The sequence below is a fragment of the Musa acuminata genome, chromosome BXJ3-2 (assembly GCF_036884655.1).
Source record: "Musa acuminata AAA Group cultivar baxijiao chromosome BXJ3-2, Cavendish_Baxijiao_AAA, whole genome shotgun sequence".
Classification (NCBI taxonomy): Eukaryota; Viridiplantae; Streptophyta; class Magnoliopsida; order Zingiberales; family Musaceae; genus Musa; species Musa acuminata.
This window is the reverse complement of record NC_088350.1, coordinates 1,727,207-1,754,438: the sequence shown is the minus strand read 5'-3', so window position 1 is coordinate 1,754,438 and position 27,232 is coordinate 1,727,207. Positions and strand designations below refer to the sequence as shown.

At 39.5% G+C, this 27,232-nt stretch overlaps 1 protein-coding gene, 1 long non-coding RNA gene and 1 pseudogene across 3 annotated transcripts; 1 reads left to right on the top strand and 2 right to left on the bottom strand.

Annotated features, from left to right (window-relative positions):
• Positions 1-1,217: 1,217 nt before the first annotated feature.
• LOC135632154 (phenylalanine ammonia-lyase-like) lies at positions 1,218-4,191 on the bottom strand (annotated as a pseudogene). The gene is made up of 2 exons (XR_010494617.1): positions 3,731-4,191; positions 1,218-3,094 (listed from the first exon to the last, which is right to left on the bottom strand). The product of XR_010494617.1 is annotated as a phenylalanine ammonia-lyase-like (transcript).
• A 7,847-nt stretch (positions 4,192-12,038) lies between these two features.
• On the top strand, positions 12,039-12,590 carry LOC135630783 (uncharacterized). Its single transcript, XR_010494136.1, has 2 exons — positions 12,039-12,227; positions 12,344-12,590. It is a non-coding gene; the product is annotated as an uncharacterized LOC135630783 (long non-coding RNA).
• Positions 12,591-13,154: 564 nt separating this feature from the next.
• LOC135630782 (uncharacterized) lies at positions 13,155-24,778 on the bottom strand. Its single transcript, XM_065137961.1, has 5 exons — positions 24,661-24,778; positions 21,653-21,677; positions 14,144-14,218; positions 13,613-13,717; positions 13,155-13,539 (listed from the first exon to the last, which is right to left on the bottom strand). The coding sequence occupies exons 2-5, from the start codon at positions 21,668-21,670 to the stop codon at positions 13,423-13,425; spliced, it is 315 nt and encodes a 104-aa protein (XP_064994033.1). The 5' UTR covers positions 21,671-21,677; positions 24,661-24,778; the 3' UTR covers positions 13,155-13,422.
• Positions 24,779-27,232: the final 2,454 nt, after the last annotated feature.

Genomic DNA, 27,232 nt, shown 5'->3' with positions numbered 1-27,232 from the left:
TTATTATATATATATATATATATATATATATATATATATATATATATATATATATATATATATATATATATATATATATATATATATATATATATATATATATATATATATATATATATATATATATATATATATATATATATATATATATATATATATATATATATATATATATATATATATATATACACTCACTGAGCGATATGCCAGAGTATACTACTCGGTATGCTCGTACTGTATAGAGCTAAGCTCGATGGGTATGATACAAAATTATGAATCTTGTTCAGAAAATATTTTCTGATCTACAAGCAAACCATAGTGGAATTCGAAAGCTACAATGATACTGATATGCAAAGATAACTAAACTCATCTTCTCCTCTTTTCTTATCCTTTATAAGATTATTATGAGCGATGGATTTAGAGACAAATGAGATATGAGAGAAGATATATAATCTTTCAATCATGTCATACATCTATGGGCATTGTGTGTATAATCTATAGGAGATTCTGTGGTGAGAGCAAAAAGTCTAGAATAAATAATTAGAATAGTCGTTTCCATCAATATCATAAGAAATTCTATCATAATTAAAATTTCTTTCTATTGATCGATAATTATAATCATATTTGTCTCTATCAAATGTTCTCATGTTCTTTTCTGAAGCAAAAGATAGTCCAATATGTTGAATTGATCCTGTGAATTTTCTGGCATGTACTCTCTGATCTTATGGGAGTTCATAAAGTCAGAAAATGCTCACCTTCACTTTGGCACATTTTTGGAGTAAAATAATTACAAAAGTTCATCATCATAACGTCTTCTGGGCCAGCTTTTCTTGCAGCTGTGTTTCCATCACAAGGCAAAGCATACGTGCAGTGACGCGTCTTTGGAGCACTTGTGCTATTACTCATGGCTGGTTCAAAATCCATTCAATTATGCTGCAGCTCTTGGCTGGGTCAGAATCCACCCTGCGTAGAGGAGTTTGCACGTCAGAAGCCACTTAACTTTTTTCCTCGTATCTTATTCTTGAATTAGTTCTCTCAAATTTTCTTAAATCCTATAACTTAAGAACAGGAACAAAGATGCTGAAAGTAATCCTTGAATTCTCACTTTATCTTGGATTCATAGATCAAATTCTGTTCAAATGAGTTCTTGAATCAATGTTCCAAACATGCTCCAAGCTGCTTTGCTTTCTTAAATATATACCGATGGAAACTTTGGAGAAAGGAACAAGCAACAAATTAATGCAGCATTGCAACGTTCACTACACATTTCCCCGCTTCTGCTTAACATACATCGACAGCTATGAGAAGAAGAATTCAAAGAGGAACTAATGCTCCCATCTCTTTCTCAACATATGGGAAGTGGCGCGCCATTCCACTCCTTCAAGCACTCGAGAAGTGGATCGATCAGCGACCCTCCGTTGATGGCCACAAACACCTTGTCGAACTCCTCGCCGGGCGACCTCACCTTCTCGCCGGTGAGGCATGCAGTGCCGAGCTCCTCCCTGACAAACCGGTACAGTGGGTACGATCTGCATTCCTTGATTCGGTTGGCGATGGTCGCGTCGCCGTTCTCGACCTCAGCCCTTGCTGCCTCCGCTGCCTTGGGCAAGACGGCCTTGAGCTCCTCCTCGAACGCGGTGATCTTTTGGAAGATGGAGGTGCTTGCGTCCTTCTCCTTCTCACCGTTGACCAGGGCATGCTCCACCAGGACCATCCTCAGCTTGGGCATCAGAGCGTACGTGGAGCTGCAGGGGTCGTCGGTGTAGCTGAAGACGTGCTCGCGGTCGACGATGGTGATCAGGTCCTTCTCGCAGAACCGCGAGGGTTGGAGCTCGCCGTTGACGTCTGCGGTCAGGACCCTCTTGGCGACTTGGCTCACCGTGTTCTTGACGGCGTTCTTGAGGTTCTCCTCCAGGTGCCTCAGGTCGATGGCTTGGCAGAGCGCGACCAGGTAGGTGGCGGACATGAGCTTCAGGATGTCCACGGCATCCGCCGTCTTCCTGGAAGAGATCAATCCCAAGGAGTTGACGTCTTGGTTGTGCTGCTCGGCGCTCTGGACATGGTTGGTGACCGGGTTAGCGAGGAACTGAAGCTCGGAGCAGTAGGCCGCCATGGCGATCTCGGCGCCCTTGAAGCCGTAGTCCAAGCTCGGGGTGCGCCCGCCGGAGAGGTTCGACGGCAGGCCGTTGTTATAGAAATCGTTGACGAGCTCGGAGAACTGCGCGAACATCAGCTTCCCGATGGCGGCGAGGGCGAGGCGGGTGTTGTCCATGGACACGCCGATGGGTGTGCCCTGGAAGTTGCCGCCGTGGAGGGCCTTGTTCCTGGAGACGTCGATGAGGGGGTTGTCGTTGACGGAGTTGATCTCCCGCTCGATGGACTTGGTGGACGAGCGGATGACCTCGATCTGAGGGCCGAGCCACTGCGGGGAGGTGCGCAGGGCGTAGCGGTCCTGCTTCGGCTTCTGCAAGGGGTCTTGCTCATGGAGCTTCTTCGCTATCTTCATAAACGAGCTTCCGTCGAGGATGTGCTCCATGATGGCGGCGGCCTCGATCTGGCCCGGGTGGTGCTTCAGCTTATGGGTGAGGTGGTCGGTGAACTCCGGCTTCCCCAGCATGACCTCGCAAAAGACCGCCGACAGGACCTCGGCGAGGACGGCGAGGACGTTAGCCTCGTAGAGGACGACCGAGGCGAGGCCGGAGCCGACGGCAGTGCCGTTAACGAGCGCCAGGCCCTCCTTGGGCTGGAGCTCGAAGAAGCCGTGGGGGATGCCGGCGCGGCGGAACGCCTCCGCCGCATTGATGGCCTCCCCGGCGGGGTCGAACGCCTTCGCTTGGGGCGGCCAGTGAGCAAGCCGGCGATGTAGGACAAGGGGACGAGGTCGCCGGAGGCGGTGATGGTGCCGCGGAGCGGGAGGCAAGGGGTGATGCCGCAGTTGAGGAGGCCGGCCATGGCCTCCAGGATCTCGAACCGGATGCCGGAGTAGCCCTGGAGGAGGGTGTTGACGCGGACCAGCATCGCGGCCCTGGCCGCCGAGGCCGGCAGCGTGTGGCGAGACTCCCCCCCGGAGCCGAATATTCCGGCATTGAGGAATCTGCAGCAAGGAATCTCGATGGATCAGCTGTCACAGCTCGTGGTTGCCAGTCTCAAGGCAGTGTAGCAGCCATGAGACGAACAAATGATAGGCACAGGGAATATTAAGGATTCATGTACACCACAAAACCTCGAGCCTATCATGCAGTCGCATGCAACATCACAAACATAATGATTCTTGTAGGTAGAATAATAATGGAGGTCAACACCGTTCCAGCTCATAAAATATGAATGCAAACCACATGTATATTGCCCATGTTAAGCGCCCCACCTACCCCACAAATAATTGATTTCATGATACCTTCTCCGCCGATTGGGTTGGTAGTGGCAGCATCTACTAATGTGGATCTCATGCATCTTTTTCGTCCTTTGTAGTTGGATCTTGGTCTCTCTCTCTCTCTCTCTCTCTCTCTTATTGCATCCGCATGCAACGACAAGGTTGCGTGCAGGGCACTGTGCAAGCGACGAGGACCATGCGACTGTTCCACTGTCTTCCTGGATACAGATTGCACCAGACCATGACAGCTCCTACTCTTCCCTTCTCGACGAATCAGTGGATCAAACAGCCATGGATTCTACCTGTTATGCTTAATGTAACTTGCTCTCCTAGGTATGATGGGAAGAAGGGGTGGGTTACCTGATGAGCTCCTTCTGCAGGGCTCCTCCTTCCTTGGTCCGCCGGTGCGAGGTGGCGCCAAACCCGGTGGTGACGCCGTAGCTGTCGGTCCCTTTGGTCATGCTATCCACCACCCACTGGCTGCTGGCGCGCACCCCGTCCCTCGCCGAGTCCGACAGCTCCACCCGAACCGCTGCCGCCGTAGCGACAGCCGCCACCTGGGAGATCGTGAGCGTCGCGCCCTCCAGCCTCACCAGAGGCCGACGGGACTCCTCCACCATCCGCCTGACCTCGTCGAGGTGGCTCCCTGACAGCGCCTCCGCCGCCGCGGCCCAGTTCAGGGCGTCAGCCTTGATGCACAGCCCATCCGTGGTGCTGTTCGTGTAGGCGCCGTTCTCGACCTCCATTAAGAGAGAGAGAGAGAGAGAGAGAGAGAGAGAGAGAGAGAAAAGTTGCTAGTAGAGATGGAAAGCTTTACTGGGAAAGAGAGAGGTGACAAGAGAAACATTAAATAGAGAGGCAGAGAGGAGGTGGTGGCAATGGCATGGGACAGTTGGGGTGGTTGGAACAGGGGAAGAGTGGGTTAGTTGGCATGGACTGTGGACCGTCGGATTGCGATCGATCGAGATCGTACGGTGAGAAATTAAACATTATCATTTCCTCGAAGACGGAGGCGCGAGGGGTTGGTGGGATCGCAAGGGGATGTGTAATCATGCAATCATTTTTCCTCACCAATTCTTCTATCTACTTTGGCTTTTCTTCTATGTTTTTTGTTTTTGTGGTATAATGAATTTTAGAATTAGTATAATTAAAAAATTAATCACCTCTAAAATATATATATATATATAAAACATATGGTATCGTATTGATCGAAGACGATGACACCAATTAACTTAGCTGGTTAACACTCCATGACATGATTTAGGCACTGAATCTCACCCTCACATTTTATCATTCAGATCAAATTTAGATATCCATTGCCATTCCGTTTGCTTAAACTGAATCATGGTCTTTATTAATAAAATTTGATACAGAATTAATAAATAAGTGGATACTTAAATTATTAATTAATAATAAAGTGAAATTAGTTGGAAAAAAGGAAAAGGCTCCGAGCATTGTTGAGCTACCACATATGTCATTGTCTACACCAACCTCTCTTTGTCTCTCTTTCCTCTCCATGTAGTAGGTGAGAGATGGCTGCCAAATTGCTTTGGATCGAAGGGGATGTAACAATCAAGACGAGATCCAATTGATGGAGCTAATTATGCTCACATGCTCGTGTGGGGAATGGCATACGTGTCTCATCTTAACCATGCGATTGATTCCATAAGCTCACCGAGTTTTTTATACAGCTCGTCCCTGAATCTTTGGACCGTAGCTTCAGTCTAGTTGTAAGATTAACCTGAATCTTTGACAGTCAAAAGTCACTTAAACAAGGATTGATTGAATTACTCATAGTTCATATGTACCAATTATTGAATTACTCATGATCGTGGTTGAGCTTTCGATCTCGATAAGTTGCGATGACATTTTCATGATTAAGTTATTTTAGTACGATGATGATGATGATGGGTTTGATTCTTGATGGGAGTTCTTTCGAATGATAAATCATCGGTCACCTAATAAAAGATAGTTAGTCGAGAAATTATTGTTCAAAAATGATCTTTTATGCTATCAATCAATAGTCATGATCTTTACTAACATCTTCTTCTCATTAGATACTTAGCACGATGATAAGTGCACAACTACGACAAGGTTTCTGCCCCCTCTTTGAGATCTGTCACAATAAAATGGCGATCAACGTTCCATTTGGGATCAGTAACAAAGGAATTCAGACATCCCAATGGAAGACTCTCCTCGTACTTCTTGTTTCTACAGAATAAGAAAAAGGGATTTTAATGTTCATGTTTGGAACGTCTCCGTCATCTGGTTTTGATCCCATCGGACATTGAATTATCAACCACATAGTTATTGATAGTTTTGATGCATGATTTTATTTTCAAGTCAGAAAGTTTAAGCAGCATGCTGCCGAACTTCCTGCCAACTCAAATCTTCTGAATCACATCCCTTTGTTATGCTCAGTACAAATTTCCTCCCATCTTAACTCAAAATATTTATAGTCAAATTAATAGTAATCGATGTTAAAATAGATAAAAAGAAGAGATAAAACTATTACACAAACATTCTTTACAACTTCAAAGTACTTTACCAAACATATGATTTATATTGTTCCATAGATACATTAATTATATTTAAAATATTTTTCTTTTTTTAAATTCAAGAGTCAATAGTCAATTTGGTTTGTCCTTCTATAAGCATTTAATTTATTTCTCCTCTTGATATAATAAATCTCTCTCAAGTTTAATTTGAATGTTCTCTCCCCTTAAACTTATTCTAACTAACATACTAAGTTTCTTTGAAAGTTATTGAAATATTTTAAATTTGAGAGGTTTTATAAGTATATCGACCACTTGTTAACTTGTCTTGACATGAGGTAGCTCCACTTTTTTATTTTTGACATGAATCTCTTATAAATGAAATCTTGTATTAATATGCTTCGATCTTTCATGATAGACTGGATTATTAGCTAAAGCAATAACTAATTTATTATTAACATAATCTTAATTGATTTCTCACATATGAAGTTTTTGGAGTAGTCCTCTTAGTCATATTACATAATAAATATAAAAAAAGCTATTATATATTCTACTTCACAATTTGATATAGCAACGATATGCTTTTTTTTTTTTAAGATTATGTGAATGTAGCTTCACCAAAATAAAATGTAGCTTCTCGCTCAATTATTATCACTATATCCAATGAGCTTGATTCTTTTAGATGATAAATAAAATATTTTATACTCAATTACTATCTCCTTTGCATAATTTTCTTATGAGATGAAAATTCCTTCATTGTTTTGTATAACTTCAATACCGAGGAAATAAGTCATTAGGCCCAAGTCAGTCATCTCAAACTCCTTCTTCATATAGTGCTTAAAATCTTTAATCATGGAGATATTATTACTTGTAAAAATTAAATCATCTATATATAAGCATACAAATATGATATCTCCAACAAAATTAAATTTCATATAGAGAGCATGTTCATGTGGACATTTAGAAAAATTATTTTGAATAAAATAAATATTTATCTGAGAATTTCATGCTCATGGGGCTTGTTTAAGCCCATAAAGAGCTCTTTTAACTTGTATATAATATCTTCTTATTCATAAGTAATAAAACCATGAGGTTGTTGAACATATATCTATTCTTCAAAATCTTCATTAAAAAATTACTAATTTAATATCCATTTGTAAATTTTTTATTTTATTTGAGTCGCTAGGGAAATAAGAAATCTTATAATCTCCTATCGAATAACTAATGTGAATACTTCTCGATCCCATATTATCATTTGTACTCTTTTGCAACTAATTAGATATTATATTTCTCCACTTCCCTTTGTTTATTTCTTTTTATTTTGAAAATCTATTTAACACTGACCACTTTGTGATCTTTTGGAAGTGTAGTAAGCTCCTATGTATTATTTTTGTTAATAGCATGAATATTCTCATTCATAGCTTCTTGTCATTTTTCTTCTCTACAAGCTTCTTTGAAGGTTAATGAGTCATCTCTTATAAAAATAAAAAAGTTTATTATTGTTAGTATTAATCCTTTGAGTCACATGCTCCTAAATCATTCTTGTCCTTCTTATAGTTGGACTTCTTGAATCATGTGACCTAATTGATCTAGGTTATGATTTAGACAAAAACTCTTCGATACTTGCTTATATTATATCATCCTTTTCTGAATATATAACTTTCTTATGTGCTCGTTATTTTTCCAATTCCGATTCTGTTATTCATCAAACTCAACATTGACATTATAACTTTACCTGTGATAAGATTATAGAGTTTATAACCAAACAAGACACATTTCTAACTTTTATCCTCAATGTTTGTTCTCTTTTCTTTTGGTATCTTAACAAATATAACACTTTAAAAAATTCTCAAATGATTGACTCTTCATTTATGTAAGCTTCATATTTCTTCTAGTGTAATATTATCAATTCATCTTATTAAAAATATGTTAAATAAATAAACTGTACAAGAAATAGCATCTCCCCAAAATTCTTTAGGAATTCTTTTTTCCTTTAACATGCATCAGATCATATTAAGTATAGTCATATTTTTCTTTCTAAGATGTCATTTTATTGAGGTGTGTAGGAATGATGAATTAATATAAAATTTTATTATTTCTATAAAAACTTTTAAATTTATTTGATATATATTCACCATTCTATTTGTTTGTAAATATTTAATTTTACAACCATTTTGACTTTCAACCAAATTCTTAAATTCTTTGAATTTGCCTAAAGCTTCTTTATTTTTCTTTAACATATATAAAGCTTCTTTATTTTTCTTTAACATATAAACTTAAGTTTTGTCACTATGATCATTAGTGAATGTAAGAAAATACATGTTTCTTAGTGAATGTAAGAAAATACTAGACTAATATGGCCACAAACATTTAAGTGCATTGGATCAAGTGGATGCTTTACTTTTTTTGTGCTTTTGACTTTGAAAGACTTTCTTTCTTACTTGCCCATAACATATATTTCATATAATTTTAATGGGGGATCAATTCTTAGCATTTATGTCATCATATTATACTTTTATAAAAGTTTTAAAGCCTTCAAATTTAAATGAGTATATCTAAGATGTCATAAGGTAGAAATATCCTTAATATCAATTTTAAAATAATTTGACTAATCAAAAATACATAAATACAAATGAAACATTTTGTTCTTTCCTATTTTCATATATGAGATTAATGTTTTATTCTTATCATGAATTGAAAGAGTCATATCTTTCATCTTAATATCATAACCTTTTTCAAGTAGCTACCCCAAGCTCATAATAGTATTTTTCATATCAGAAACATAATAAACATATAAAATACATAATTCTTTATTATTATTAAGCTAAAGAAAAATTTTACCTTTGCCTCTTACTTGTCTTTGAGATGGATCACCAAATATAATATTTCCGGAATAACTTGTATCCATTTCCAAACATAGTTCTTTGATGCTACACATGTGATTTGAAGCTTCTATATCTAAATGTCATATCATATAGACTAATCTTTTATCAAATTATCATAAAACATCAGCAAAACTTAATTTTTATTCTTTCCGTTCTCAACAAAATTTGTCTTTATCACCTTAATTATTAGGATTATAATAATATTCAAAGTAGTGTCCATACCTTCTACAAACTTAGTATTGTATTTCAGACTTTTTAAAATTTCTACAATGTCTATGGCCTTGACCATGTCCTCAACCATAACCTTGGCCTCTTTGGCTAGAATTTTTTTTATCACATTTATTGTTTTGAGATTCTTGAATGGTCTGATTTTTGTCATTTCTTCCTTTTTGTTCATGACCTCATTCTCTTTGAGAATTTGATTCACCTTTGTATTCAAGAGTAAGCTTGGTTTGTAGTGTTTGCTCTATAGATTTTTCTTCTCCTCTTTTTGTAAGCTTTTATTCATGAAGTTGAAGAGAACTCATTAGTTGTTTTAAAGATATTTGTTCTAAATCTTTAGACTCTTCAATCGCTATAGCAATAAAATCAAACTTTGGATTTAGAAATTTTAGTATTTTTTATTATTTTTTGATTATTTATTTGTTCACCATTTCATCTCATGAATAATAGAAATGATTTTTGAGAAGCAATTAGAAATAGATTCAGAAGTACCTTATTGTAATTTTCCAAACACGGCTCGTAAAACTTGTAGACGAAGATTTCTTACCTTATTCACACTACTAAATATTTTTTGAAGTATTTCCTAAGCCTCTTTTGAAGTATTTGATAGAGCGATGATCTCGAATATTGTATCATCAAGTACTTGGTAGATCGTGAATAAAACATTTTTCTCCTTCCTTTTTCTATCTTTGAGTTGTTTTCTTGCTCCTGTATTCATTGCCCTTTCTTCTACTAGATTTGATTCAACAAATCCATTTTTTATAAACTCTCATATATTTTGGGAGCCTAGAAATATCTTTATTTGGATGCATCATATATCATAATTTTTTTTTGTTAATCTAGGAATTTAAAGTTAAATGGTGCTTGGGGAAGAAGTCATACCAAATGTTGAAATAGATAGGAATAAGAGATAGAACTATCATATAACCGAAGATTAGGAAAAAGCATAATATTCTATTTTTTACTTAAAAGTTTTTACAACTTCAAAAACTCTACATTAGGTTTATATAGTTTTCATAAATTTATTATATTAATTACTTTTTTTTCTAAAAAATTAATTTGGTTTATCCTTCTCTAAGTATTTAATTTATTTTTCCTCCTGATGTAATAATTCTCTCACTTGATATAATGAACTTTTTATGATGACTTTAATTCCTCGTCTGACCATATAAACCAACCATCTCAATTCCTTTCCAGCTGCATCTTGGTTGTCTTTGCTATTTAAGTTTCTCATTAGCATTAGCAGCTTTGATGTCATTTATCATGATTTGACAATAGAATAGAATAGCTATCCATTGACTTAATAATCCTAAAACTCTACTCCTTTAAGCCCACATTTCATAAACTTTAGAGTAGTCAAAAGGTGAAAAAAATTGCTTGTGAATAGCATTGCTATGTTTGAGCATTCAAAAGTGCATGTGAATAACATTGCTATCTTTGAACATTCATCATTTGGAAAATTTCCACCAAACGAGCTATCACGATCCAACGTGAAGAGATAATTGACTCGTTAATTTGATGAATCTGAATTAGTGACTCAAAATATTTATCATCAAATTAATAATAATAGATTCATCAAGCCATATAAATAATCTCAAATCCCCTTCAGTAGTTCTTAGACACTTACATCCCTCACCGACGACAATTTTGATGTTATTTATCATATGACCCGACTCAATAAAATAACTGAATTATTAATTTAATAGATCTGAAACACGCATAAAAAAAAAAATTTGAAGTCCAAATTACACAAATCTTGACCTGGTGAAGGGCGAGAGAAATTATCCATGGATAGTATTATTGTGTTAAGAATTCATGCTTTGAAAAATCTTTGTGGCCTTGAGAAATTCCCACCAACCAAGCAATTTAGGTACAGAGTCAAGGTTTGAGAAAGGTTAGCTTCCAATTTCCAAGTGGTAGGAGTTTGGTGTGCAAAGCTGCTCACCAACAGAAGGAAAATAATGGCAGGGACAATTTCTTCTCCCCCACCCCCACCACACTATAAACCTAACAATGGGTCCCTTTGATCCCACCACTTGTAATATAAAATGTTAAACAGGAGTAGTAGACAACTTGTTGGTGATTAGATAACAACCTCCCATTTGTGCCATGAATGAGTTGAGTCTTTGACAATGTGGTTGGTTGGCATGAGGGAAGAAGGAGAGATGGCAGGGAGTGGGAGGAGCTGACTCTCATGGATAAGGTCAGCTCCATTTGCAGTCCAAAAACCAGTGTGCACATGAATGAGGATTGGCAGGTCATTTGCAAATTGGAGAGGAGAAGATGTACGTCAAAAAAGAAAGAGATGAGGGGCTACCAAATGCCACAACAAAACTACTACAGCTTTGCATGCTACAAATAGGAAACTCCAAATGACAATTATAAGTAATTAGCCTTAGATGAGAGTTGAGTAATTTTAATAGGAATTAAGAAGATTTTGATATATTTTTAAAAAATATATAAGATGATAAAATCTTGACTTTTTTTTTCTCACTTAGTCTTAGACTCGTGTGATATTTGTCTTTATTTATTATGAAATAATGATAATTAGAAAAAAGATGAGTCATGACATGGTTATTGATATGGTTACCAATTTCGTTAGATAGATTTCCACAGAAAAATATTTTTTTTTATTAAATGGTATTTTGGATATTGGTAAAGGATAGAATCTCACTATCAGTATTGTTTATATAGAGGACGATATTTATGAAAATTCTAAAATATAAAAAATTTTCTCCTGAAGCCATTTCCTATTATGCAAAACACAAATTGATGTCATGAATCTTACTATATATATATATATATGTATATATATATATGTATATATATATGTATGTATACATACATATACATATGTATGTATACATACATATACATATGTATGTATACATACATATACATATGTATGTATACATACATATACATATGTATGTATACATACATATATTTATACATATATATTCTTTTTCTTCTTCTTCAAAATGTATCGGGCTTTTATCTGCTTCTTATGACTGGTTGTTAGCATCTGAGCAATGCACCGACTGTTAGCTGGGGCGGAATGGTTTGGGAGGTAGTTGGTGCGAGATCAAGATTCATATTTGAGCTGCATGTCATCTGCTTCATTTTGATTCACTTTTTCTTGTAGCCTCTGATGGATCCACCATCTCCTGCTCCTTTTGACCCCGAGGTGCCATTCCTCCCACCTGCACCACCACCACCACCACCACCACCAGCAGTAGGCATTCTGGATTCATGGTGAGTATTATTGTACCACACTACCAGTCGCTCTTCATCTTTCTGGCATACCATGTGGACATCTTGCTCATTTGGTTGGTCTCTTCCTCCAAAAACAAAAAACAAAAAAATTGCAGCCTGTGGTGTCTTTGCTGCTGTGGATTGTTTACGAGTTGCTGCCCACCACTGTTTCAGCCTGGACTCCCTCCTCCACTCTGAATCCATGATGTGGAGAAATCAGATGGATGCTTTTTAGTGTGTGTCTCCTCCACCTGTGATCGAAAAGAGGGATTGGAATGGGATGTTTTGATATGATTAGAACCGCGACTTAAATTTTTCCTTCATTTGTGGCCAAAAGTGGACTCTTCATGTTCTTCCAATCCACTCCATGCTTTGCGTTTCTATCAGCAGCGAAGCTCCGAGCTTCTTATCTCCGATACGATAAACAAGGTTTTGTGCAGAGGGGTACGATATGATAAACAAAGGGTGTGTAATGTTGTTCGTTTGTCTGTACAACATACATTATGACACACGTCCTGAATATAATGCAACTCAATAACAGTGGTCTTTCCTGACCATTTAACAAACAATTTCAACGCTTTTATCCTTTTTTCTCTGTTGTCAATTAATGTTACCATAATAAGCCATTCCAAAATCCAACTGACCGCCTCTTATAATTGACCATTATTCTGACTGACGATGTGATAGATAACACAACCTAATTTGCTTCATGCAAATCCAATTTGTCGGCCATCTCTAGGAAACAATACCAAATCTGTGTTGCCATGAAAGTATTATTTGTCACTTCAGACGACTAATGCTACCTTATCGAGAACAATCTGCCATCACTCTCCGAGGAATGACGGACAAAACTGCGATTTCCATGAACATTAAAGAGTATCATCATGCAAGTCATCAGCAGATGCACCGGGGTGGTGATGAAGAATCTGCATCATAACAATTCATCATTAAAGAAATATATATAAAATCGGCATCCATAACAAATCATCATTTTGATCTCAGAGTCCACTCTCATCTACTGTATTCAACACAGTACATAAAAAAAAAATTCAGCACATTAAAAGTTTGTTTTATCTTCTAGCCAGCCCCAAAGCAAGCTAACAGTTCCAGACATCCTTCTCTTACCATACAAACTTATCAGTACCTGATAATATGCACTACATGACATGCCATTCCCTCATTGAATCTCAGATCCTCACTTGGGATTCCTGAGTACAATGATGACAGAGTCCCCTCGAAGGAACATCTTACTGATGAATCTATCCTTGTTGACTGGAAGTGCTTTCTTCTTTCCCTTGCCTGTCTTGGGTATCTGCAATGATTAAAAAAAAAAGTTATAGAAAATGCTGGAATGAGACGACTGGTGAAATTATTTAGTAAGTTACCTCGGTCCACATTTCCCTAACATTTTCAAGAACCATGTTACAGTGGCGATCAAAAGCTCTTACACGGCCAAGTAGCTTCTTGTTGTTCCTGCAATTGATAAGCACCTGTTGCAGCAAAGTTTCAGTATAGCTGCCTAATTACATGCTAAATTCTAAAATAAGATATTATTCATGACAAGCATACGATGCCAACTGAAGATGTTCTGTTACTAAAAGTCAGTAAACAAAATAAAAAAGGATGATATTTTGGTTGTCTTGCATTTAAACAATTGCCAAATAACGTGCCCCATCATTTGCCATCATCTGCAACCAAACTTTTCCTAGAAAGGTAATGCTGTCAAGATATCCGCAAATTCTTTCTACATAATCTTGTACAATGCAGAAGAATAACTCAATTATGCATCCATTTAAATAGCCTCATCTATGAAACAAGTTACCAACATACACTAATACAAGTGATCTATAATTACAAAAATAGTTCTCTTCCCTACCCCCACATTAACATAATAGAGCATGTAAGACTCCTCGTACCTGTGTATTATTTTTGACACTCATCATCAGAACAGAGAGAGGTCCTGTGTTGAATTCCTCCTCTTCTTTCTTGGCCTGAACATATAAGTTTAAAATGTTAAAATAACTAATCAAACACCTTTGCCAGTGAAAAGATGTAATTTATTAGCAAGCAAACTTAAAGACCATCTATGAATGACATCATAGTTTCAAAACTCTGGTTCTGGAATGTGAAAGATCATGCAAGAGACACAGCTTGTCAATTCCAGCTATACTAGTCGAGGGGAGGAAATTGATGTAGGAAGTCACAAAAAAATCACTAGTCAGTCCTACAAGCTTTTAAGCTGTAATCACATTTTACGGTGACCTGTATCAACAAAATGCATGAATTATGTGATTTTTCAACATCAATGCTATTTGAGCTCAATAGATTAGAAGCTGTGTTGCCATTTGCCTAAAAACACACATAAAGACCATTTACCCTCTGTATTCCCTGCATCATGCTCATCTTAAGGAAATGATACTGCAGATAATATTCACAAATGAATCATAAATCACGCTGCTGGATCTAGCAATTTTTGATGTCATCTTATTCAGACAAGCAAACGAAGTTGAAAACACATAAAAGATCCCTGACTAGCTGCATTTACAAAAGTACCTATATCATTTCTGTAATTGGTAAAATATTGCCTAGACCTTCCACCTAGACCTGCATTTATTAGCAAATTCACTCTGAACCAAGCATACTGTTGTAGGCATAGTAATACTAGCATACAAGAGGACACGTTGTCACGGACTTAGCTGGAATTGCCTAAGTCGTAAGGCACCCTTGCGGCAAAGATGCGAACTTAGCTTGCGTTGCCTAAGTTGCGAGGCACCCTTGTGGCAAAGACGCGAACTTAGCTTGCGTTGCCTAAGTCGCGCTTCGCCCTTGCGATTTATGTCCGCAAAGATCAGCCCACTTGCAACCTCTTGCAGGTCTCGAAGGACCTGTAAAAGAAAAAGTAGATTAGTTCAAAGAATGAGCAACAGATAAGTCCCAACGTCTCGCAAAAAAGGAAAGCTTTACAAGCAATTCAGCGAGCACCTTACGTGCACAAGAGAAAAGAGGGAGAGGAGGAAAACAAGGACTTTAGAGGGTTGAACGAACAGCTGCAAGTCCACAAACAGCTGCTCACCGGGTGCCGGGCGCGACAACAAGTTCCCGTCAAGGTAACGTGCGAACTTGCGAAAGATTGTTCAACGCCCGACACTATACCGAAGCCCCATTCCCCATGGTGCCACCCGGGTGGTTCCAGGGTGCTGAGATGGCTGACGTTTCGCGTGAAGCAGCAGGCAGCAGAAAACAGCATGTGGCAAGCGAAAACGGAGCTGTTTTGGGCTGTTTTGCTCGGTTCGGTGAGCGATCGCACTGTAGCGCTGCAACTTATTCGAACTTACATTTTTACAAGCAAAATGACTTAAAACCAAGCCAAAACATGCTGCTAAGCAGCTGTACATATAGATGAGAGCGACGAACGGTTCGTTGAACGGAGTTGTTGTGGGTGCATAACAACCGTTCGTGACATTCTCCCCCACTCAAATTGTCGACGCCCTCGTCGACGCTTGTTGATAGTTGTTGAGGATTGCTTCTTCATGTCGTAGGGTGTCTTCAGGCTCCCAACTGGCTTCAGTTCGGGGAAGCTTTCGCCACTTCACCAAGTACTCGGTCTACTCAGCTCCAGTGGGTAGCTTTATCTTGCGGTCCGTCAAAATGGTTTCAACTTGCTTCTCGTAGGAGGCTGTGGTGGGGGGTAGCCGAGTTGGAACACTTCGGGAAGCATCTTGCGAATCCGAGTGGTAGGCTTTCAAGTTGCTGGTGTGAAGAACATTGTGAATTTTGAACCACGCCGACAGCTACAACTACCGGCATGGTTAAAGCTTGACCAACACCAAATCGCCGATTTTGAACTCTTCAGGTCGCCTTCCCAAGTCTGCCCACTTCTTCATTCTTTTTGCCGCTATCTCCAAGTAAGCCCGCGCAATATCTGCATTTCGGTGCCACTCCCTTGCAAAGTGGTAGGCTGACGGACTACTCCCAGTATACCCAATTACCATGGTGTAAGGAGTTGACGGTTGTTGCTCTGTAATGATCTCGAATGAGGCTTTTGTTGGATGCAAAGCTCCACTGCAAGTTGTAGGAGAATTGGGCAATGTCCAACAACTTCACCCAATCTCGTTGGTTGGCACTCACGTGATGCCGAAGATATTGCTCTAGGAGCGAATTTATCCTTTCAGTCTGGCCATCCGTCTGGGGGTGGAGGCTTGTGAAGAAGTATAGGTTCGACCTCAACAATTTGAATAGCTCGGTCCAGAATCGTCCCAGGAACCGAGCGTCTCGATCACTAATGATATTGTGCGGGACTCCCCAATACTTCACTACATTTTTCATCATCAGCTTGGCCGCCTCCTCTGTTGAGCAGTGTAGGGGAGCAGCAATGAAAGTTGCATACTTAGAAAATCGATCGACCACCACGAGTATCGATCCGAGTCCCCCTACCGCGGGCAAGCTTGATATGAAGTCCAAGGAAATGCTCTCCCGCGGCTTTTCTGGTATGGGCAACAGCTCCAAAGGTCCCACAGGCTTCCGTTGCTCCACCTTGTCTTGTTGGCAAGTGAGGCACGTTCGAATATATTCCTCCACATCAGTCCCCATCTTCGACCAATAGAAGGCCCTTTCCATGAGAGCCAAGGTTCTATGAATGCCTGGGTGTCCAGCCCAAAGGGAATCGTGACACTCTCTTAAGAGTTCATGTCTCAGATTGTCCACTCGAGGAACATAGACTCTATTCCCTTTGGTGTAAACGAGTCCCTCCTGGACCCAAAACCGTCGTGCCTTGCCTTCTTTAATGAGCTGTATTAGGGCTTCTGTCTGGAGATCACTGTAAAGTCCATCCCTGATCCTGGAAAGGAAGTTGGAGTGTAGCTGACTTGCTTGGCCTCTGCCCTCCAATTGTACGATATTCATACGCTTCACTTTCCGACTCAATGCATCGGCCACGACATTCGTCTTTTCGGCTTATACTCCATTGCCATATCAAACTCAATCAGGAAGTCCTGCCATTGTGCCTGCTTTGGGGAGAGTTTCTTCTGAGTTTGGAAATAGCTCAAAGCGATGTTGTTTGTCCTTAGTACAAATCGCGATCCAAGAAGGTAGTGTCGCCAAACTCGTAGGTAGTGGATCACCGCTGTCATCTCCTTCTCGTGCACCGGATACCGCCGCTCGGTCTCATTGAGTTTGCGGCTCTCATAGGCCACCGGATGACCCTCCTACATGAGTACTCCCCCAATAGCGAAATCTGAAGCATATGTATAGACTTCGAAGGGCTCCCCATAGTCTGACAATTTGAGCACTAGTTCTTCCAACACAACAGCCTTCAGATCTTGAAATGCAATTTCACATTTATCAGACCACCTCCAAGGCTACTCATTCAGCAACTCCGTCAGTGGAGTTGCACGCTTCGAATACCCCGCTATGAAGCGTCGATAGTAGTTGACGAAACCAAGGAAGGATCTCAACTCTGGCACCTTCTTTGGAGTTTGCCATTCTGCAACCGCTTGTACCTTCGATTTGTCCCTCCGAATAGAGCAATCACCGATTCGATGCCCTAAGAATAAGATCACCGTTTGAGCAAAGTAGCATTTCTCCCTTTTCACGAACAAAGTGTTCTCCCTGAGAACCTTGAAGATTGTCCGAAGGTGCTTGACATGCTCCTCGAGCGTTTAACTGTAAACGACGATATCGTCTAAGTAGACGACTACGAACTTATCCAAATACTCCTTGAATAGCTGGTTCATGAGAGTGCAGAACGTGGCCGGAGCGTTGGTTAAGCCGAAAGGCATCACCAAGAACTCAAACGCTCCATACTTGGTCACGCAGGTAGTCTTCGCTTCGTCGCCTTCAGCGATGCGCACCTGCCAATACCCTGACCGAAGGTCGAGTTTTGAGAAATACTTAGCTTTACCCAACTGGTCGAACAAGTCTGCGATGAGCGGGATGGGATACTTGTTCTTTACCGTCACTTTGTTGAGAGCCTGGTAATCAACACATAGTCGGAGGCTCCCATCTTGTTTCTTCTGGAAGAGAACTGGAGCTCTGAATGGTGCTTTAGAACTGTGGATGAGACCACCACTTAGCAGTTCACCTAACTGCTTTATGAGTTCTGCCAACTCTGGCTGGGGCATGCGGTAGGGTGGTCTCGCTAGAGGCTTCACTCCCGGCTCCAGCTCGATATTGTGATCCACGCCTCTGCATGGCAAAAGAGTCTTTGGCAACTCGGGTGGCATAACGTCATTGAATTCTTTCAGGATGTTCGCCACCACAGCAAGTTCATGAATGGCCTTCTCGTCGAGTGGCTCTAGCTTCATAGCAGCCACGAATGTTAATTCATCTTTTCGCACCCCTTTCTTCAATTGTAATGCCGATATATGTTGGGGTTCCCTGGCTCCTCTCCGAGAGATGGGAACCACACAGGGGTCGTCACCTCCCATCACACATAGGGAGTTAAGGAACGACATTGGCACCAACTTCGCCGCGTGCATAAATTCCATTCCAAGAATCACTTGGAAGTCATCCAGTGGCACCGCCATCATGTTTGTGCTCCTGCTCCATGTTCCGATCTTGATGGGAACTCCCTTTGCCAACCCGAAGATTTGCTTGGCCTCCGAGTTCACCGCCTTCATTCGACTTGGGCTCTTCTCCAAGATCAGCCCAAGTCGCTTTGCTTCTCGATCGACGATAAAGTTGTGGGTAGCGCCCGTGTCCACCATTGCACGGGTTGTTTGGCCATTGAGCTTGATGTCTACGTACATCAGCTCACCACTTCCTGCTTTTTGTAGCCTTGTCTTCGTGTTCTCTCCCACTTGACCCCGCATGACATTCAACAAACGCATTGCTCCCATCCGGGGTCTTTGTGACTCCTCACCGTCGCTGTTGGATTCAGAACTACTTGAATAAAGAGCGACAGCCTTGCCCTTATCCGATCTGGGGGGTGGATGAAAGCTGTTAAAGCATCGAGTGCCTGTTTTTGTGGGCACTCCCTTACCATGTGCGGCCCTCCGCATAAGAAGCATCCGCCAGGTTTTGGGGCTTTGTCTTTCAGGCTTGGTCCTTTGTGGGAACTATTCTTCCTTTGTTCGCCCCCGAGCTCATTCTCTCGAGAATATTTTGGAGGGCGATTGCCCGAAGATTGTTTCCTGTTTCCCGGGTCTTCAGAGGAAACAAAGTCGGTGAGCCTTTCTACGGCAGCAATTGCCCCGATCACATCGGTGACATTCCTTCGATGTAGTTCTTGTTGAGCCCATGACTTCAAACCATCGAGGAAGCTGAACAGCTTATCCTTCTCGGACATGTCCTGTATGTCCAGCATTAGCGCAGAAAATTGCTTCACGTAGTCTCGAATGAAAGTACTCTGGCGGAGCTGTCTCAACTTCCTTCTTGCGATAAACTCTATGTCCTCCGGTAGGAACTGAGTTCTCAACTCCCGTTTCAAGTCCTCCCATGTGTCAACTCGACACCGACCTTGTTGGATCTCCTACCAACGGGTTCGCCACCAAAGTTTTGCATCTCCGTTCAGATACATTGTTGCTATAGAAACTTTGGTTTCTTCAGAATCAGGCCTCGTAGCTCGAAGTATTGTTCCATGTCGAACAGGAAATTCTCGAGCTCTTTGGCATCTCTAGCCCCTCCATAACCATGAGGCTCGGGTGCCCTCAAGTTTTGTGGTGACGCAACGCGGGTGTTGCTTCCTCCCGCATTTAGTGCTCTTGTGAGCATGGTCACCCTTGAAGTGAGTTCTGCCATAACTTCCTGCAGGTGTTGCACGGAGTCTTTGGTGTCATCTGACAATCGGTCGACTAGGGCCTCAACCTTATCGATCCTGGACTCCGCTTCTTCTTGCGAGCTTTCTACCCCAATAAGCCTTCATTGGCCATAGTAGAGTTCCTCCAAGCTCGCTTCAAGAACATCCAAGTGGGGGTTTCCGCCGTTGTGAGTCTCTCGTTATGACTCTTTTTCCCGGTTGGCGCTCCAGATTGCGCTTCCTCCGCTCGCGGAGAGCAGGCAACTTCTCGCTCATCATGTTCGCTGCCGCGCTCCTCCTGAGCGGCTCCAACAGCATGAGAGCGAGTGTGCACTTGCAGCCCACCTGCGGCTGCTTGGGGCAAGGGTCCGATTTGCCCCGTCTTGCTTGATTCACCACGATGCTTTGCCATGGCGAAATTGCGAAGTTCCTTCGCTGCTCGCTCGAAGTGCTTGCCCGCTCTGATACCACAATGTCACGGACTTAGCTAGAATTGCCTAAGTCGTGAAGCACCCTTGTAGCAAAGACGCGAACTTAGCTTGCGTTGCCTAAGTCGCGCTTCGCCCTTGCGATTTACGTCCGCAAAGATTAGCCCACTTGCAACCTCTCGCAGGTCCCGAAGGACCTGTAAAAGAGAAAGTTGATTAGTTCGAAGAACGAGCGACGGACAAGTCCCGACGTCTCGCGAAAAGAAGAAGCTTTACAAGCAATTCAGCGAGCACCTTGCATGCACAAGAGAAAAGAGGGAGAGGAGAAAAACAAGGACTTTAGAGGGTTGAATGAACAGCTCCAAGTCCACAAACAACTGCTCACCGGATGCCGAGCGCGACAACAAGTTCCCGTCAATATAACGTGCGAACTTGTGAAAGATTGTTCAACACCCGACACTATACCGAAGCCCCATCCCCCATGGTGCCACCCGGGTGGTTCCAGGGTGCTGAGATGGCTGACGTTTTGCGTGCAGCAACGGGCTACATAAAACAGCCCGTGGCACGCGAAAACGGGGCTGTTTTGCTCGATTCGGTGAGCGGTTGCACTGTAGCGCTGCAACTTGTTCGAACTTATATTTTTACAAGCAAAAGGACTTCAAACCAAGCTAAAACATTCTGCCAAGCAACTGTACATGTAGATGAGAGCGACGAACGGTTCGTTGAACGGAGTTGTTGTGGGTGCACAACGACCGTTCGTGACAACGCGGAACATAAAATATTCTCAACACATTCAACTGAATTTAGAGCCAAAACATGCCAAACCTTGAAACACATATATTAAGTTAAATTACATTGGTTCACCGCAGATGGATAATAGCTTAGGATCATATACTTGGAATAACTAATTCTAAAGATAAGCATAAGTATTCTATGTTTCAACCATGGAATTTGCCATCAAACAAAAGAATATTCTACATACTTAGAAGAAGTAATAGACAAAATCATGTATGCAAATTCTATCATATATCTATTATTTGAAGCTCTTCAAAATATCTTAGTTATTATGCAAATTTATAGATAGCATGAAGACTATCATCTCCCAGCTCAATATTCAAATGCCCTAAAACAAAATGAGTAATATCAAACTTTGATAAGCCTTAGATAACATAAAACAACGATAAGTTCGGGAAGATGCCATGCTGTATAAATATCCATGCAAGAAAAGACAAAGTACAGAAACTTCAGAATAGAAAACATACATTAGTTTCATCCTCCATTAGCCTACTGCAAAATGAAACAGGAAGGGCAAATCAAAACAAATAAAAGAAGATCAACTAATAATTTGCAGCAGTATAATAACAATTAAAAGCTTGATCTTCATGAATAGGGAACTTACATAAAACATTAAATAAAAACCCCAAACGAATTTTAAAAGATAAACTTAAAACAGAATGAATCAATTGTAGACCTAAGATTTAACTTGAACTAATTGAAACCCAAGAGGACATATCTGCACTAAAAATTATGCAAAAATTTCCTCAAAACATTCTTGAGGTACTTAAGAAGCTAAATCTGAGATAGAAAAGGAGGCCGGGTTTCAGGTGAAAATGAAATAGTCTGGAACAACTTGATCCATTTCGACTGAAATTGATTGATATTAATCAGAATTGACCAAAATTCGACAAATAGTCTTCGAGAGTTTGCTACTTATAGGATTTTGAAAATTTCAAGCAAATGGCAATTTGAGAAGATTTGACATATATTCAGTGGTTTCAGCTATTGAGTGAAATAACGAATTCATGGCTATAATACTATTACATATTTGGGGATTTAGTACAGATTTTTTGGTTATTCACTTACATATAATAGGTTACATGACTACTTAAAGCACTTCTACATCCATATAATTTTTTTAAAAAAAAGAAAAGTTATTGATATTCTAATCCTATCAAAAAAGTAGAAACAGAACATTGCACAGACCATTTAAAGTTTTAAAGTTTGAGTTATCCGAGTGACTAGCATAAATATGGAACTTGTGGTTGTATGGCATTAATTTTTAAAGCAATCTAAATGAAAAACATAGATAAGATAAGGTATGTTCTTCACATACAATATGGGTAAATCAGTTCAAAAGCTAATTACGACTCTGGTTCTTGTTCATATTTTCTGCCTCAAACAACCAGATATGTTTTCTAAACAATGGAGTGTATCACTTCCTTCCACTCACTTTTTTTCGTCTCACTAGTTTTACATGTTTCATAAGGCTAATTACATTTTTGGTTTAAACAGATTAATATCATGATCAGGTTTCAGGTTTCGATTCTCAATTTTTCTGTGCATGTTTACAAAGGATCACCAGAATAGATAACTTTAGATTATTTGAAACACATGTCACAGAATAAGACCATGCACCTGTTTGAATCTCAAAATGCTTACAGGATTAACTTAGCATAAGTAACTTTGAATTCTTCAAATCACATGCACAGCAGTCACAATGTAGAAAAGGCTGCCAAACCTATTTAGTGTTCAAGTAAGTTTAATACCTTAGATGAAAGTAAAAGTAAAAAATTTTTCCAATGAAGTAGTTGGATCAAGTTTTCATGTCTTTTGAGCTTCATGAATTATTACCGTACTTTTTCTGTAAGTTAAAATATAAATTGTTCAGATAATAGAAACACTGGAGTTCACAATCATGATATGATCAAATGTATGTCTTTCATAATAAAGTTAAATGCAAGAAAGCTAATAAATTCAAAAAATTATTCAGAAATTAAGTTTTGGTGGACACCGACCAACAAATTTCCCAGAAAAAAACCCCAAAAAGTGAGATAGAAATTCTAAGCAATGTAACTTCTAGTTTAGAAGCATATCCTGAACTGTTTTTGTTTTTTATCAGTTAGGACATATAGACCAAAGTTCATTCAAACTAGACAATTTAGAAACCAACCAAGATTATAGGTTACAATGGATCAGGTTTCTTTTCCAAGTACTTAGGCCTATCCGACTCGCTAAATCTGGCTTTGGTTAACCTTTAATTAGGTGGTGATGGACTTGAGTCGCAGGGTACCTGAGTCTTGATTTAGATATTTGACAAGTTAGTTGATCAGGTTTAATTCCAGGTGCCAAAGTAGCTGGATTCAAGTATTAATAGTGTAAAATTTGTTGGCACCTTATACGTTGTCACTCTACTGTTAAAAAACAATGGCAGCAGATATGTGATGGGAGAATGACCGGCTTAAACTGGAGAATGACCACCCTTCAGTCAAGTTCCAAAAGGTTTGGATTAAAATATATGTGATTGTTTCAGATTCAGGTAACTCGTAGTTGGTTAAATCAGGTGAAATCATACCTTGCCCATTATTATCATTCCTAACCAAGATCAACTAAACCAAAAAAGTCTTTGGTAAATATGCACTCCAAAAACCAATGATATTGCTGATCTAAAACAGTCAACATCCAGTGTAAAGAACGATAAAGTTTTTATTAGAAAAAAGGTACAGCTTTGGGTTGGGTAGAAGAGGATACTTAAGAACACCTTTTTACACCAACAACACTCCTAGTCGGTCTATATCTGATCCACATGGTCACAATATCTACTCTAATGTCCTAATCAAATCCAACTGATCGCAGGTGACATAAGATTACGCTACAAGATCTATTTCGAATCATATACTCTTGAAGCACATTAAAGGAACATAAAGTCCTTATGTGTATCCCATCGATAAGGCAATCAAAATAATGTTTCCACGTGCACAATTTTTACGGCTCAAATTCCATGTCTTGGGGGAACAGAAAGACGCCGAGACATTCCTGGCTCATTTGATAGCTTCACCTCCCGAATAAACCTTACGCATCTTGCGTCTTCATGCAAGTCTCACTCCCAACTCATCAATCAGCAAAAACGACCGCCCGGGAGTACTTAGCCGAACGAACGGGAAGATCAATTGACACGCAAAAGAAGTATCCTATACACTCCACCGCGAACAAATGCAAAAGAATCAGCAGTTCAGCAAAGAATCCAGAATAAGAGTGTGCCGATCGCACAATGCAAGAGAACGTAAGGTACACAAAGATCCAATCTTCGGGAATAAAAAGCAAAAAATACCACAGCGGGAAGAGTAAAACGTCAGGGTACTCGAACCTTAAAACCCTAACTCCTAAACAGTTAGAAAAAGCCGCGAGTTTTCCACAATAAAAGTGTGCCAATCGCACAATGCAGAAGAACATAAAGATCCGATCTTCAAGAAGAAAACAGAGAGAATAAAACCTCAGGCAGTTCGAATCGCGCTTCGGGTTCTGTCGACTCTCGCTGACTCTTCCCGACGAAACCCTAGAGTGAGAAAGAGAGAACAGGACGCGCTGAGAGCTTCCACTTGAGCCAAGTCCGGGCCGGGGGTTCGGCCGCTTTTGTATCAGTCGGCCCGTCACGGTTCTGTATCGGTCGAGTTAAGACGAACCACCCGATACCGATATTTGGATTGACTACATCGGGAACAAATGACATTAATTATACATCATAAAACCTTCACGCACAATTTTGCATAAAAAATCCAAATCATAATGTGTGTATATATATATATAGAAAATAGAAGGGCCCAAGCGGGACCCATTGGTGAGGCCATTTCTTATATCTAATTTAATAAAATACCTCCAATCGATTTGAATTTTAGATAAATATATAAATACTTAAAACGATATAATTTGATAATCGAAATCTTATTTGAGTAAGTTGCTAATGTAAAATTTTATACACCCGATTGACTTATTGTTCTTTATTGTGAGTGGATAGAGAGAGGGCCCACGTGGGACCCACTGGTAAGGCCCATCTCCAGCTCCAAATCATTGTGGGGGTAAGCGAGATAAGTATTCTATGAGTATACAAAAAAGGTACTTTTGTTCAAAGTTATTTGGCGTGTTTTCTATATAATATATATATAAATATATAGTAATTGATCTAATTTTCTATACTAAAATATAAATTATTGAACCACATTATAATCTAATGTAAAATTTCTTACAACTGATTTATCTAACGTTGTTTATTGATATTGGGACTATGCAATCTATTTTAGTTTGGGAAGAGATATAAAAAAGAAAGATCACATTTCATGGTCTCTCTTATGCTCCCATTGCTAAAGGAATAAGATAAGATGTTTCTTATTAATTCGTTTTTTATTTCTGCGAATTATGTATCGTATGATACACGTTAAAATTATTTTTTGTATGACGAATGAGCATACCACTACAAAGATAGCATTTGACATTTTATATAGCTTATAACACAACACAATTCAGTACTCAATATTTTTTGCAATTAAGCATACTAATTTACACTAGGATAGATTCTTGAGAGATAATAATTCATAGGAAAAACATTTGGATGTGAATTTTTTTCTCATTTGCTTGTTCTGCTGATCAGATTATGACTCCAGTGATAGTTTTCAAAAAAATAAAATAAATAAAAGGTCTTGTTCTCTGTCGTCCCTTTTTTGAAATATTATATTTTTGGAGAGAAATAATCTTAGTTCTAAAACCAATTTTATAAAATACTTATCAAAGTTTATTCATTTACGATCTATAGATCAAGATTCTAGTCACAAAAATAATCTGTTTAGTAAAATTGTATATATTATCTCTCTATATTCAATATCGATCGGAGCCTCTCGTGTATTCGATGCACAAAACATACCCTTTTTTATCAAAAATAAATAATATCATATTTAAGAAAAAAAATAAATAACCTGATAAAATAACAGGGCACACAATAAAATAAATATGGGCCTAAAACTACAGGTAGGAAGAAGTGAGCCATTGACTTTGATGTTGTAAGAATCTAAGGAGGAAGAGGACCACACGTTATCATACTAATAACAAGAATTCATTCCCAAATATGGGAGCTGACCTTTTGGTCAATGATTTAGCACCTACCACTTTGCCATTTTTGACCGAGGAGACCAGCTCATTAGTGTCCCTCGTTACCCATTCCCTGATATTTATTGCCTAAACAAACTCAAAGACTTTTTCCACCACTAAAATTTAGTGATCAAAATGTAGCAGTACATTGCATTGCACAGCAAACAAATGATCCATCAAGGATGATTCGATTTCGTCTTTTAACACACAACACCCATGTAAGCCTTCATGTATTGATTGCGACAAGAAAGAGGAAGCAGAGTACATGTCTTCCGACTCTAGAATCTAGTAGTGTGTCAGAATGTTACCAGTACAAAGAAGCCATTTATTTATTTATTTATTTATACACAAAATTAAGGATAGAAAAGATTTTAGTGGAAGGAGATTCATCGGAAGATCCATGAAGAGGACTTTTAGACTGGTCTAAGTTTGATAGAATTTTTGTGGAAGGTCAGATGAAACAATAAAGTCATGTTATTTTTTGAAAATTTAGAAGCAACACGAGTATTTTCAAGTAAAAAAGTCAAAAGAGTTTTATTGCATCACATAGTACACATATTCCTAAGAAGAAAAGAGCCCATGTCAACTTTGAAGGTTGAGAGGCTGCTGAGAGAGATAAAAAATGTAGCTACCTGTTTGAGTTATAATTGAAGAACATAAAAAGAAGAGCAATTCTAGGAAGGATGCTGAATCCTGTTCATCCAAATGGTGGGACATTGCAGTCTTGATTTGATATTGTCACAGTTAATATGCCAAATAAAAGCAATAGTCGTGTGAGGATGGCACCACGGCCAACTCATGGTTTGCCTCAGGAGCTCCTACAATTGTGTGGCTTTTTTTGAAGCAGACAGAGGAGGACAACAAGTTTAGAGACAGAGACAGAGAGAGAGAGAGAGAGAGAAGGAGAATTGGTTGTATTGCTTTGA